Below are 14,157 nucleotides of genomic sequence, written 5' to 3'. Positions count from 1 at the left end.
TAATAGAATAAATATCTTAAAATTTTCATATATTTTTATAAATTAATTAATTGTTATTCAAATTTGCATTAAATAAGAACATATTTATTATTTATAAAAATAAAAAATGGCTAATTACTTAAAAGTACACCTGAACTATCTTACAATTACTTAGACACCCTAAAGTTTTCGAACCTATTTAAAACAAGGTTCAAAAATTCAGGACGCATCGGACCTACGAACCAATATGCATCATATCAAGGCCTTCCCGACATAACCCTACAGGGGGTGTTTCAGGTCATACAATGGTTCAAGGGGTAAACAGGCCTTAAACCAATACCTCTGAACCAAATTTGAAAAAAAAAACAAAAAAACAAAAAAAAAAAAGAGAAAAAAGGACCAATATGTATTGGCCTGTATCGATACTTTTAACTTTGATTTAAAATACCCTTGAACTTTCAAAAATATGACACATGCTACCCTTTTGTTACTTTTCCATCAAAGTCCATTTTTTACTTTAAATTTCAAAAACCCAAATTTTCCCCCGCCATTAAAATTTAATAGGTACATATGTTTTACTTATGTATTAATTTGTAAAAATTTATATATGTTTCTTGAACTCTTGATGGATGCATTATTAAAAAAAATGTATGATATCCATGCATCCCACTATATTAAAAATTTATATTTTGTCTTCAAATTTAGTGTTACTAATGTATTTATGGAATTTATAACTATTTCCTAGTGTATCCATACATTTCTATATTTTTTGTTCATACATGTGTTTTTAAATCACATCATATCCGCATCCGTATTCAAGTTATCCAATACAATACCCAATACCAATACAAATCAAACCATCAAAGTATTTGTTTCTTATGTGCATGTGAATTTTTCAATCTCACTTTGAAAGTATCTCAAATTTCTAAACAATGCATGCCATCCACCGATTGAAGTAATCAGTGCCCAAGGTACCTGGTTGCCTTACAAAATATTTACAACATTATTACAAGGACAAAAGATCAGAGATCAAACATGATCATAGTCCTGTGGTCTTGTCAAAGCATTCTTTCGAACAACCAGCTATAAGGATCTGGACCACTTAACAGACCTATCAAGAATATTAACCCAACCTGACAAAAAATTCCTCTAGAATTAAAAGATTATACCGCCACCTATTTGAAAGCAACCAAGAAGAAATACATAATATTCAACACAGTTTGGAACAGTACAAATACAAGGTTTAGAAATTTCATATACAAGGTTTTGCACTGTAATGTCTATACATATTTGTATTTGCATTCTTCTGAAACTGAGCCTAGAGAAAATTTACAATTTTTCAAAGATAAACTGTAGGCAACAGTATGTGGAATATGTCTCCATCTATAAGAAGTTTGTCCATATAAATGGTTTCAATTTTATCTAGACATTATTTTTCTCGCTGTCACCAAAAACTGTATATTCCCAAATATGCAAGAACAAGAACAATAACGACAAAACCTTGAAGCTACTGTATACCATTTAACATGGAACAACATATCCAAATATCAGTTTTTATGTCTACAGATAACAAGGACAACAAAAAAATAATCTCTAGAATCTACCATGAACAAAAAAGCCTTTATTCAATTACAAGGAATATACCTGCTTGTGATGAATCTTAGGTACATGTAGGGAATCACTTGTTCTGTTTAGATGCCATAGTTCTCTGGACAGTGGAGACGCCATCAACAAATTTAGTCCGAAATAGAACATTGGCATTATTGAACATGCCTTCTTTCAGAGAAACCACAATAAACTGCAACTCCACAAATCCACAATAAGAAATAAGTAAATTAAAACATGAATTAGGGAAAAGGTGACAAGAATGGCAGAAGCATGGTCCCAAAAGAATATAAAATGTCAACTTATTTCTCTGTTAGAGAATGCCAGAAGCAGGTTGAATTGTGTTAGAGACATGGGAAAGGAAACGGAAAAACACATAGTTTGTTGATTTCATTTTTAAGGCAAGATCTATGTTCTTTCCAAAGTTAAGAGTGGATTTGAATTGCATCCAAACCTAAACCAGATAGAGAGCAGATAGCTTTCAATCAAAGACCAATGACTAGATACTATCCAAAGCACTCAAGGCAATTCAGAGACTACTCTGGTCAGGTCAAATAGTAATAGCCTATCCCCAACCACCACACCCCAAAAGAAGCAAGCAATTCCATAATAAAAGTCTATTCTTTTACTGTCAGACTGATAAGATCAAGACCATCAAGAACTGATCGAGCAGAAAACCAGAAAACCATGTTTTTTCTATCTTAGGCAAGCTCCATCAACTCATACAGGTACCACAAGCCAGATTAGAACTCATTTATGATAAGATAATAAGATTGCATGCCACTTTTATATGCTTATCAACTTATAAATAACTGAAAATCCATCAAGAATAATAGTTCAAGCACCATGGGAAGAACATTGGAAGGTTTCATAGTTCATTGTGGGAAATTAAAACACAGATCATCAAGAAGATAAGCAAGAAATCGTTTAAAGTAACTGTTTACCAACCACAACACAAAATTTCAGACCTGAGAATGTGGAAAATGAGCTTTTATCATCCTTCCAATGTTCTGTGTGTGGCTCAGATCAAGAGCTGCATCTACCTACCAACCATCAGGAGACATATAACTTGTATATCATCAAGCAATTTAAATGCACCCCCCACATTACAGACAAGCCATAAATCCAACCAGATGCAAGCAAATGATTAATACAAAATTTGCATTTTCCAGGGGAAAAAATATATAAAAAAAAATTCTGTTATGAACTTGTCTTTATCATTGATCACTATAGTTTCAAGGTGCCAAGACAAGGCTAAGCAACAGGGACATACCGTGTTGCCTAGGTGATGGGCCTTTTTTCTACTGACTAAAGTTACATAAAGAATGATGGAAATACCCCTAGCTAAAGTTCATGATGAGAAAAATTAAACAGCAACAAAATAAAAAAGGGAGTAAACTACATCTCAACAATCTACCTTATGAAACCTACAAGAGTTGAATACATTTAACTATAAAAACATTACCACAGAATCCACAGAACAAATCCATAATATATTTATATAAATAGATATATATATATATATATAGAGAGAGAGAGAGAGATCAGATTCATTTACAAATAATTTCAATTACCTCATCTAGTATATAAAGTGGAGCAGGCTTGAAGAGAAGCAATCCCAAAATCAGTGAAAGTGCAAGAAGTGACCGTTGCCCTCCGCTAAGTTCTGACAGTGATTGCTTCCACACACTTCCAAATGCAACACGGACCTCAAGACCATCTAAGAAATTACATCCTTCAGGAGGCTCCAATTTTGCCATTGTTCCTGGCAATAAAGTAGAAAAGATAGATCCAAAATCCCTGAAGAAAGGGATCCAATACCAGTAGTAAGTAAACTCTATGATTTTTTTGGTAATGAAGTGTGCTCAAGCTTAACAGAAGAGAAACAAATGCAGAAAAATTTTATATGCATAAGGAGGAAATCGGGCCAAGTCAGACTTCTGCACTCACTTGTTAACCTTGACCCAAGTAACCTTTAGTGTTTCCTTCTTCTTCTCATCAAGCTCTTCAATCACTTTCCTGATTTTCAACTTGTCATTCTATCCACATGAAATTCATAAAGATTAGAAAATGCAGCATCCATAATAGAGCCATATAATCACAGGACAAAACAAAACACCACATAGCTCCTTCATATTCGCACAAAACACCACATTGATGAATGTACTATAGCTCAAGAATAAAACTATTATATTGAAGTATGTACCAAAAATGTCGTTATCAGTGAAGAGCCAGTAACCAACCTCAATGATGTTTTTCTTTGATATCAAATCGTTATACTCATCTTCTGCTTTCTCAAACATTGCCATAACTTTCTTGTTAACCCTCTTCTCAAGGCTATAGGAGAAAGACATAATTAGGAGTCATGAATATTATGTTTCGGCATTCATAGAGATAAGTCTTGTACTTGAACCATATGAAATCAACTGCAGTGCTAGAAACAAATTAAGTTAGCAAAATCATTCAAATTACATACCCCAACTGCTCAGCCTGGAGCTTTTCCAAATCCTCCCTCGCTCTATGAGGGTCATGTGAAGAGAAATCGTAATCAGTCCCACTTCTTCCAAAAAGTTGTTTCTCGGATGCAATCCAGCTATGCTTCTCAAGAAGCTTTTCCACCTTCAGAGAACAATCATTCTGTTCCAGTTCCATCCGTTTCACCTAAAAGTATTAACAAGAAAAGGCTTTCAGAGATTATTGAAAAATACATAATTTCATACATCAAGTAATAAAAAAGACAAGAAAGAAAACAACAGTAGAACCTCATTTTCCATCTTCTTCCTCTCTAGATTTGCTTCAGTAAGTTTATGCTGGAGCTTCTGTTGCTCTTTGGCAATGCACCTAATTTGGGAATCACATTCTTTCAACCTTGAACGAATCAAATTGAGCTCCGATTGAGCATGATCAAGATCATTTTTTATCAAAATAACCTGCAAGGAAGGTGAAAGCATTAAATCTTTAACCTTTTCAATAATTTCTAAAAAATCACAATTTATACCTTGTTTTTATGTTTATCAACATCCGTTGCAAGACTGTCAATTTGGGTCTCAAAGCAAGCCAATTGATTCTCTAAGGATGCATGCTCCTCTATAACTGCTTCTTTTTCCATAATCAGCCTCTCTCTTTCATTTTCGTGACCCTATTAACATGCAAGACCAAGTTACAACAACATAAATAAGTCACTGGTTTTCCAAACACCACCAGCTAAGAAAGTAACAGACTAGGCTGTCCTGGACAGATGGGACTAACCCAGATAGCATATTATGAGCCCAGAGGTTCACCACAAATTTATAGGCCTGATGGTGTACGATTATCCAAATACAGGCACTCTTAATAAATAGCCCAGTTTGGGGCTCAAAGTTTACAGGAAAATAAGAAAAAGCAGGCTCGAACTAATGAAATGGGCAATGCACCCAATGTTAGGGCCACAGTTCAAAGTAAACTTGATTCAGACACAAAAATATGGAAAGCATGCATAGAGAGAGAAATCAGTTTTCTCATAAATCTGTCCAATTACAATTTGTAATTTTGGCTTGTATTAATAGGGCCAATTCCAATAATCTGATCGGGATCATCTTTAATCCTGAACCCTGTGCCTCATGAAATATGAAATCCAACCTTTTAGGTGGATGGAACTCAAAATTCCGAGTCCAACGTTACCAAGACCGTCCAATTCCAACACCATTAACCCCTCTATCTTGAGACCCGATGCTAGACTCAATCCGGCCCTTCTGTTTGGAAGCCTCTTTACTACAACTTCGAGCCTAGGGCATCCCATGACCAAACCTTTCCCCCAACCTCTAGAACTATCTTAAAATCCATGATTTGACCAACAAGGAGCAAGGGTGTCAATGGTATTCGAAAATCCGATTTCGAATTCGATATTCGACATAATCGAATCGAATTCGGATAATTCGAATATCTAACCGATCAAATTCGGATATGACCTTATTTGATTCAATAAATATCCGAATTTGACCGATTATTTAATTCTTATATATAATATATAAAATTTTTAAATGGTTTATTTAATATATATATATAATGATTAATTTATATAAATAATGTATATGTTTATATACTTTATATAAATAAAATATTTATTTTATACATTTATTAATTACCTAGAATAATTAATTAGTCAAATTCAAATCGAATCGAATACTCGAATATTTAATCGAATTCAAATTCGAATATTAATTTTCGATATCCATCGGATATCAAATCGAATTCGAATATCGAATTTTTTAATCGAATTTGAATTCGAATATTGCCTTATCCGATTCAAATTCAATATGTTTACACCCCTAGCTAGGAGACTCCAATCAATTAAGCCAATCACCTAAACTTGGAATGTCCAATTTAGGTGAACTAGTAATATCTTCCACTCATTGTCTTGATTGATTAAGAGGATCTCTCCCAAAGCTGTCTTGACAGCCCACTCTCAATTAATCTCCCTCCAAAAACCCTTTTAAACCTCAGCCTTTGATCCCCCATTTCTCCCAATCTCAGCCCTTCATTACCTTTTAGAATCCTCCCGAAAAATCTATAAATACCACCCCCTTCTCACATTCTAGACACACAATTCAAGCTTAGGGAGAGAGCTCTACCCTCCATTAGCCTAGAAAATACCCCCCTTCACGACCCAAGTAGCTCAACACCCATTACCCACTCTCTCTATCTTTCCCCATGACCAAAGTCAACCGAATTCCTCAACCATTTACTAGCAGACCCTCTTAGAGAAAAATTATACACACGCCCTTTGAATCCATTTAAATTTTGAAGATCACATAGTGCTGCAACATATCGAACCTCCAGTGGTGTTTCCTTAGTTGGGGTACATTCAGGCATTCCTCTACCCTAGACACCCTTCCACCGGTAGTGAACTGATAAGAGACACAAGGACAGTCTCCATGGCTTTATCTACATGATGGATTTTTGATGATCAAAGTTGAGACCTCCATTTGTTAAATCTACGGAAGGAAATGCAACAACTCTCGTCAATATTCAATCAGTTCAACATGCAAAATGGAGGGAAGTTTCCTTCAAGGGCACTCTAGACATATCGCATTATTCACTTTAAAGTTTAAATCTTTTTCTTTTTTTGTTTGGTCAATTTTAGCCATTCTATTTTCTACATTAAAATTTCTTTGTCATCCGTACATTTTTTTTTGCTTCCACTTATCAAATTTTGTTTATCATTTTTTTCTCTTGCTAAGTAGTTAGGTAGGATCAGTTTTTAATCTTCTTTTCTTGTTAAGTAGTTAAGTAGAATCAGTTTGTATTATCTAGTTTTCTAAACTTCTTAGTCAATTATTAGTTCAGTGCTCATTCAAGTATTTTTAGTATCATTTAGTTCAGCATGTGTTAGTAAAATAGCTTTTTTTAATTGTTTTTCTTACTACATATGCATGCATGCATCCAACTCATTTGAATCATTATAAGTTCATCATAGATTTGGTTCCCAAATATTCCACACTAGGCTCTATCTCATGGCTCGTTGTTTTCTTCTTCTTATTGAGTATAAAATTTAATTGTTTCAATTAATAAGTATGCAATCATTAGTGTTTCACCCTAAAACACCCATCAGTTTAAATCAATTGAATTGCATAGTTAGCCTGTCCTAGCTTGTTCATTGAGTACTTTTCTTTTTGTAATTTTCAGCATATAGAGCAATTGTACAGTCATTACATTGCAAACAAAACATTAGGTTGTTACTTTCTTTTTCACCAAATCATTAACTAGAATCTCTCTTGTTATTTTATGTTTTCCTTTCACAAGTATTGCAATTTTGAATCCGTGATTCCATTGTCATAAAACTTTCAATTCTTTGATTTGGTATTATTTTAGCAATTCTCTCTCATGTTAAGCAGTTTAGATGGTTTTATAATCATTTAGTTATATTATTTTCTTCTTACATGTTAGTTTATTTTGCTTAATGGATAGTAAAGACTGCTACTTCATAAATTTTCTTTTGTGCATTTCTTCTTAAGCCCCAAAATAATAAATTCTTCCTTGGAACATTGGTAAAGTTGAGGCTAGTTTAAAGCGTGTGTGGGGTGCCTAACACCTTCCCACAACGTACCTTCATCCCCGGACCCTAAGAATCTCATCCCCATTGGATAACGAGTCACCAAGAAAACAAAATGTTTTTCTTGCAAAAATCCTGGGTTCCCTAAATTCCCAAAAATTTAGGTGGCGACTCCACACCATACTCCATTCTGTCCCCCCTCTAGGTCAGGTAGCCACACCAGCCATCTAAGAACAAGAATAGCTATCTGCATTTCATCAGTTTTCATGAACGACTATTCAATCAAATTAAGCTCTTAAATGCTTGCTCCCAATCAAATAATAATAAAATTATTTAGAAAGGAAAAAATTTGAGTCTTCAAAATTCAAGTTTCTCTATTCAGTTGTGATTAAACTTTTAAACGCCTACTAGGGATGAGCATGGGTTGGTCCAGTTCAGTTCCAAGGCAGAACCTGTAACCTACCTTATAGGGGTCAGTTAAAGGTTTTTGGAACAAGAACCTACATTGTCAAGACCAGTTCCAAGGTTTTACCCATGGAACTAGTTCTTTATAAAAAAATAAAAAATATCACAATTATAAAATGTTTAAACCATAGTTTTCAAGGCACCAGGGTGGGGTTAGGCAATAGGGGGCGCCTTGTCACCTAGGCACCTGCCTAGGGTAGTTTCCAAGGTTCCATAACCATATTTCCTTTATAGTTCTCCACTATTTCCATAAGTATGAACTCCATAATAAAGTATAGAAAATCAACATTATCAAGAAAAGAAAAAGAAGAAAGAAAAAAAAATTCAAAAAATAAGAAAATAATAAAGAGAAATTAGTACATAAACATACAAAATGAATAATTTATTTTAATAATGTTTATTTTATAACTATAATCTCAAAAAGTTGAGTACAAAAATATTTTATAACAAAACATACAAAATTGCTTGGCGATTAGGCGACGCAAGCCTCCAAGGGCGCCTTGTCACCTAGGCGTCACCTTGACAACTATATTAAAACTTGATTTTCAATAATGAAAGTTCAAATATTAATATTACCTTTATTGATATAATTGAGTAATTTAATTTGCAAATTATAATAATATATTAATATCTAGTTCACAACTTGTCATAATAACTTAAATTTTGTAAACGTTACCTTATACATTACTTATTATACACATTTAAAGTATCTAGTCCCACCAACACCAACCAAGGTTGGTCCCCTAGGCCGGCTCAAGTAGGTTAAACCCCTAGACCCTAGGCCCGCCTGTGTGGGGTGTACTCCAAGAATTTGGAAACAAACCCTACCCAGTAACATGTTGGGGGGTTGGTTCAAGAAATGATTTAAAAGCCATCCCTAAGGTGCATAATTTGTGCCCAGGGATGGACAAATTAGATGCATGCTCTACAAAGTGTATCTTTCTAGGCTACTCTTGGACACAAAATTAGCAGCAACATGTTTGGGGGTTGGTTCAAGAAATGATTTAAAAGCCATCCCTAAGGTGCATAATTTGTGCCCAGGGATGGACAAATTAGATGCATGCTCTACAAAGTGTATCTTTCTGGGCTACTCTTGGACACAAAATGGCTATAAGTGTTATCATCCATCCTCCCAATGTTCCTTTGTGTGTCTCACCTTCTTTGAGTCTATTCCATTCCTTACAAGTAGTGATAATCCTCCTTCATCCCCTATGGTTCCTCTTCTAGCTCCTATTGCTGACCCCATTCCTCTTCATCATGTTGCTCCTACATCTTCGTCTCCTCCATTGCATGTTCCTAATTAGCGACCACACATCAGGCACGTATATACGCATCAACAGGTACCAACTCCTCCAGTTTCTTCTTCGTCAACAAATCCGACAGTTGTTCCTAACCCTTTGATGCCTTCTTAGTTGACATTGATCTTCCCATTGCCTTACATAAAGGTAAACGTAGCTATACTTTGCGTCATATTTCTAACAATGTTTTTCTTTCAAATCTTTTTGCTTCCTATCGTCAACTTGCTTTCCTTTTGTCTACTATTTCTATTCCCAAGAATGTCCAAGTCTCCAAGAAGCTATTACCTCCCCAGAGTAGTGCAAAGCAAAGGAAGAGGAACTCTAAGCACTTGACCATAATCACACATGGGAGCGCACAAATCTTATGCCTGGTAAACATGTCGTAGTTTGTAAGTAGATTTATATAGTCAAATATCTACCAGATGGGAGCATTGAGCACCTAAAGGCTAGGTTGGTGGCCAAAGGGTACTCTACGTTATATGGTGTAGACTATACAAAACATTCTCTCTTGTTGCCAAGTTTGGCTCAGTTCGTGTGTTGATATCCTTAGCAGCTATGTTTGACTGGCCTCTATATTACCTTAACACTAAAAATAGCTTTCTACATGGTAATCTTAGTAATGAGGTGTATATGGAGCAACCATCAGGGTTTGTTGCTCAAGGGGAGAATAGTAAAGTGTGTAGACTTAACAAGGCAATTTATGGGCTGAAACAATCTCGGTGTGCCTAGTTTGGTATATTTTGTAGAGAACATTGATGTGGGCCCCACAGCTGTGGTCCCACTCTGTCCGTAGGGTAGAATGTATCTAGTCACAGCTGTGGTCAATTTGTTATTTTGTTATTCCTAGTTGTTATTTAATTTTCAATTTTATGTTGTTATGTGTTAGCAGTTATGATGTAAACACCAAGGGTAGATATATCCTTTCATGTAACTAGCATAACATTAAAATATTAAATTAAAGTGGCGGCGGCAGAATATTGAGATTTTGTTCTTCTCCTCAAAACCTGTGTTCTACTGCTCTCTCACCACTCTTGCTTTTACTTCTTCATTTTCTCTTCTCATTGAACCTAAAGTTTCTTGGTGATCAAGACTGATAGCAGTCTTGAACACCTACATGGTATCAGAGCCAAGTTAGGGTTTCTCATGTGAGCCTAATACCAGCCGACCACATGAGAATCTCCTAGGACTGGAAGCTGAAAAGGAGTTCGCAGACTGATTCTTGGAGATCGCCAGAAGTGCTAGCAGCCATTGGAGACTTGCTAGGGTTGCAGAGTGTTGGTGGTATGGAAGGATCAGAGAAGACTAGGGTTCGGGTAACCCTAAAAGGCAGCGAACCATTTTTCCGTGTAAGTTGTTTACTTTCTAAGAGAAGTTCTATCAGAGAAGATAGGTTCAACCTATCTAGAGGGGAAGGCCGAACCATTCTAGGGTTTTCTCTCTTCGATTCACTAGGGCTTTACAACAAACCCTAGGCTGAACTGTCTCAACTGTGTTTCTCTCTACTCTAGGGTTTGAAAGTGATCTTGCAGCAAGCCCTAAGGTTTGACTGAGTCTTGTGATCTACCTAGAGCGGCCCTTAAGTTTACCGGTAGGTTCGATCAGATTCTAGGGTTTCTTATTAAACCTACTATACAGTACTGTTTGGATTGTGCTACTGAATTGTTCACTTTAAGGACTGAATAAAACCCCAACTTTCCCAAGCATATCAGATTTTTTTAAGCTGTTTTCAGAGTCCTAAGGGGTTAGAGCTCTACGGACAACTACTGTTGTGTTGGCTAGTTGGTTTCAGATCAGAATTATCCCAATTTTGTGCACATACACTTTGAATACAGATCAGGCCCATACTGTTTTTTATTGTGATTGGTAATTCAAGTGCTGTTTTGAGACTTGACAGAAATGGAGTTTAAAAATCAGGCAGAAGACAACATTGGGAACATCAGTTATGGTAGTGTTTCTGAGATGGGTGGTCAGGTTACGACCGTAAAGTTTGATGGAACCAACTATTTGGAATGGGCCCAATCAGCCATGATGGCTATTGGTGAAAGAGGTAAATTAGGGTACCTCTTGGGAGATATGAAAGAACCTCCCAACGAAGACCCGACATATACCAAGTGGATTCAAGAAAACTACTTGGTTATGACATGGTTGTGTAATTCTATGCAGCCTCATTATAGCCGGAATTATTTGTGGGCAAAGACAGGTAAGGAGATATGGGATGTTATGAAAGAAACTTATTCCCAACCCCTTAATGTTGTCAGAGCATATGAATTGAAATGTGAAGTGAAAAATCTTAAACAAGGAGAGAAACCGGTTTCAGTATATTTCTCTACCTTGCAGTCCTTGTGGCGTGATATTGATCACTTAGAGACTCTTGAGTGGGAGAGTCCCAGAGATGCACAGATATATAGAAAGCAGGTTGAGACAAACCAGGTATTTGAGTTTCTGGCAGGCTTAAATTTAGAGTATGACATTGTCCGGCAACAGATTTTGACTAGAGACAGTGTGACTCTCTCTCAGGCATACTCATGTGTACACAGTGAAGAGACCAGAAGGAAGGTTATGATGCAACCTCAGCCCCCCCCACACCAGCCTTTGTGGCGGTCACACCCAAATCAGGGGGTGATTCAGAGAAGGACATGAGGAAGGAAGACAAGAAGGATGTGGTACGTGAACATTGTAAGAAGCCCAAACATACAAAAGAAACATGTTGGAAACTGCACCCTCACCTGGTTCCTACGAAGTTGAGAAACAAGAAGGGCACTGCTCATGTAGCAGTGAACACTGATTCAGCATCCTCATCTGGCACAAAAGGAACATCTTTAGAGAACTTAGCTACAATTCGGGCAGCCCTAATACAACTAGAAAAGGAAGTTGGAAATTCAACTCAGCCACCGCAATCTTCATCAACCCCTACTACATCTGCCTTCGCACATTCAGGTACTCGAGCTTCAGCCTATCATGCCTCAGCTCCAGGTACTACTGAACCTTGTTGGGTAATCGACTCAGGTGCATCTGATCACATGACTAGCTTGTCTTCACTGTTTACTACTTACCATTTGTCTTCTGGAAGGGATAAGGTATCTATTGTTGATGGCTCCCTGATTCCTATTTTTGGGAAGGGTGACATCAAGTTATCATATACTATCTCCATGTCATCTGTCTTACATGTTCCTAAGCTTAATACTAACCTTCTTTCAGTCAGTAGTATTACCAAGCATATGAACTACCCAGTAACCTTCTTCCCTGACCGATATGTTTTTTAAGACTTGGAGACGAAGAAGGTGATTGGGACTGGTCGTGAGACGAATGGGATCTATCTACTCGGGGAGTGGTTCTATCAAGGAGAGTCAGTTGAGAAGATTTCTTTTGTTTCTCAGAGTGTGAGTACAGTTATATTTTGGCATAACCGATTAGGTCATTTGTCTTTTCGATCGTTATAGAGTCTGTTTCCTGCTTTATTTGAGTCTATTGAGTTGTCTCAGTTACAGTGTGAAAGTTGTGAGTTTGCTAAGCATTGTAGAAAGCCTTATTTATCAAGTAATAAAAGGAGTGATAATTCTTTTGATATTGTGCATACTGACGTTTGGGGGCCTTATCATATCCCGTCCATGGGGGGGTACAGATATTTTTCGTTATTTGTTGATGACCATACCCGTTTCTCTTGGGTTTATCTCATGCATTCACAAGATGAGGTACCTTCCCTGACCCAAAATCTTCATCAAATGATCCTAACCCAATTTGATGCCAAGATCAAAGTTCTCAGATCTGATAACGCAAAGGAATACTTTGCTAAATCATTGACATCTTATCTTCTTCATCATGGGGTTATCCACCAGAGCTCTTGCCCTCATACACCTCAACAGAATGGAGTTGTCGAAAGGAAGAATAGGCACATTTTGGAAGTTTCTAGAAGTCTCATTTTTACTTCCAATGTTCCTATTCGCTTCTGGGGTGATGCTATCCTCACGGTTGTATACCTTATTAATCGGGTTCCTTCCAGGGACCTTGATATGTGATCTCCTTTTTCCCTTCTACACCCACGTGAGGACTTGTTTTCTATTCCCTTTAAGACATTCGGTTGTACTTGCTTTGTTCAACTTCTTGGTCCCCATCACTCCAAGTTCAAACCCAAAGCCTCCAAATGCATCTTCCTTGATTATGCACACACTCAAAAGGGTTATTGCTGCTATGATCCTGTCTCAAGGAGGAAATTTGTCTCCATGGATGTCACTTTCTTTGAGGCGACACCCTATTATCCTCAGGTTTCCCCTCAAGGGGAGCGTAGTGAGAGTGGGGGTTTGAGTCCTTGTCTTCAGGGGGAGAGCAGTGAGAGTGGGGCAGTTCCTTTACCTATTCCATTGGGTGATGAGAGCTACAATCAAGAGTTGAGGAAGAGCTGCAATGGTGAGGGTGGTCAGAGGGATCAGGAGTTGAGGGTTTATCACAGGCGGTGCAGGCAGGTTGATCCTGATCATCAGCAGTCCAGGCCAGCTCCAATCTCATCTGCAGCTCCTGGTCCAGGTACTACAGTCCCGGGGCCCACAAAGACTTCCCCTATTGTTGCCATTTCACCTCCTACAGATGATCTTGACCTTCCAATTGCAGTCCGTAAAGGGAAACGACATTGTACCGCATCTACAATCCACTGTATTTCCCATTTTTTATCCTATGATCGCCTATCTCCTACCTACAGGTCCTACCATAGTTCCATTTCCAATGTACCTATTCCAAGAACAGTGCAAGAAGTCCTATCCGTCTCGGAATGGAAAGATGCAATGC

At 37.1% G+C, this 14,157-nt stretch overlaps 1 protein-coding gene across 2 annotated transcripts in view; it reads right to left on the bottom strand.

The window, feature by feature from the left end:
* Window positions 1–825: 825 nt before the first annotated feature.
* Window positions 826–14,157, bottom strand: part of LOC148860719 (structural maintenance of chromosomes protein 2-1-like) — a 60,449-nt gene continuing 47,117 nt past the window's right edge. The window contains exons 13-21 of one of the 2 annotated variants that reach the window (XM_088941096.1): window positions 4,583–4,723; window positions 4,347–4,514; window positions 4,061–4,245; window positions 3,828–3,921; window positions 3,535–3,623; window positions 3,159–3,384; window positions 2,553–2,627; window positions 1,624–1,777; window positions 826–1,112 (exon numbers count right to left, since the gene is read on the bottom strand). In XM_088941096.1, the coding sequence (XP_088797222.1) occupies window positions 1,658–1,777; window positions 2,553–2,627; window positions 3,159–3,384; window positions 3,535–3,623; window positions 3,828–3,921; window positions 4,061–4,245; window positions 4,347–4,514; window positions 4,583–4,723 (1,098 nt within the window). In that variant the 3' untranslated portion in view covers window positions 826–1,112; window positions 1,624–1,657. The remainder of the gene's footprint in view (window positions 1,113–1,623; window positions 1,778–2,552; window positions 2,628–3,158; window positions 3,385–3,534; window positions 3,624–3,827; window positions 3,922–4,060; window positions 4,246–4,346; window positions 4,515–4,582; window positions 4,724–14,157) is intronic. The other variant, XM_088941097.1, reaches the window with a different exon arrangement.

The sequence above is a fragment of the Nelumbo lutea genome, chromosome 4 (genome assembly GCF_056320005.1).
Source record: "Nelumbo lutea isolate HS-2025 chromosome 4, American lotus-T2T, whole genome shotgun sequence".
Lineage (NCBI taxonomy): Eukaryota > Viridiplantae > Streptophyta > Magnoliopsida > Proteales > Nelumbonaceae > Nelumbo > Nelumbo lutea.
The sequence above is the reverse complement of the archived record's forward strand: the minus strand, read 5'-3'. Positions and strand labels throughout refer to the sequence as shown.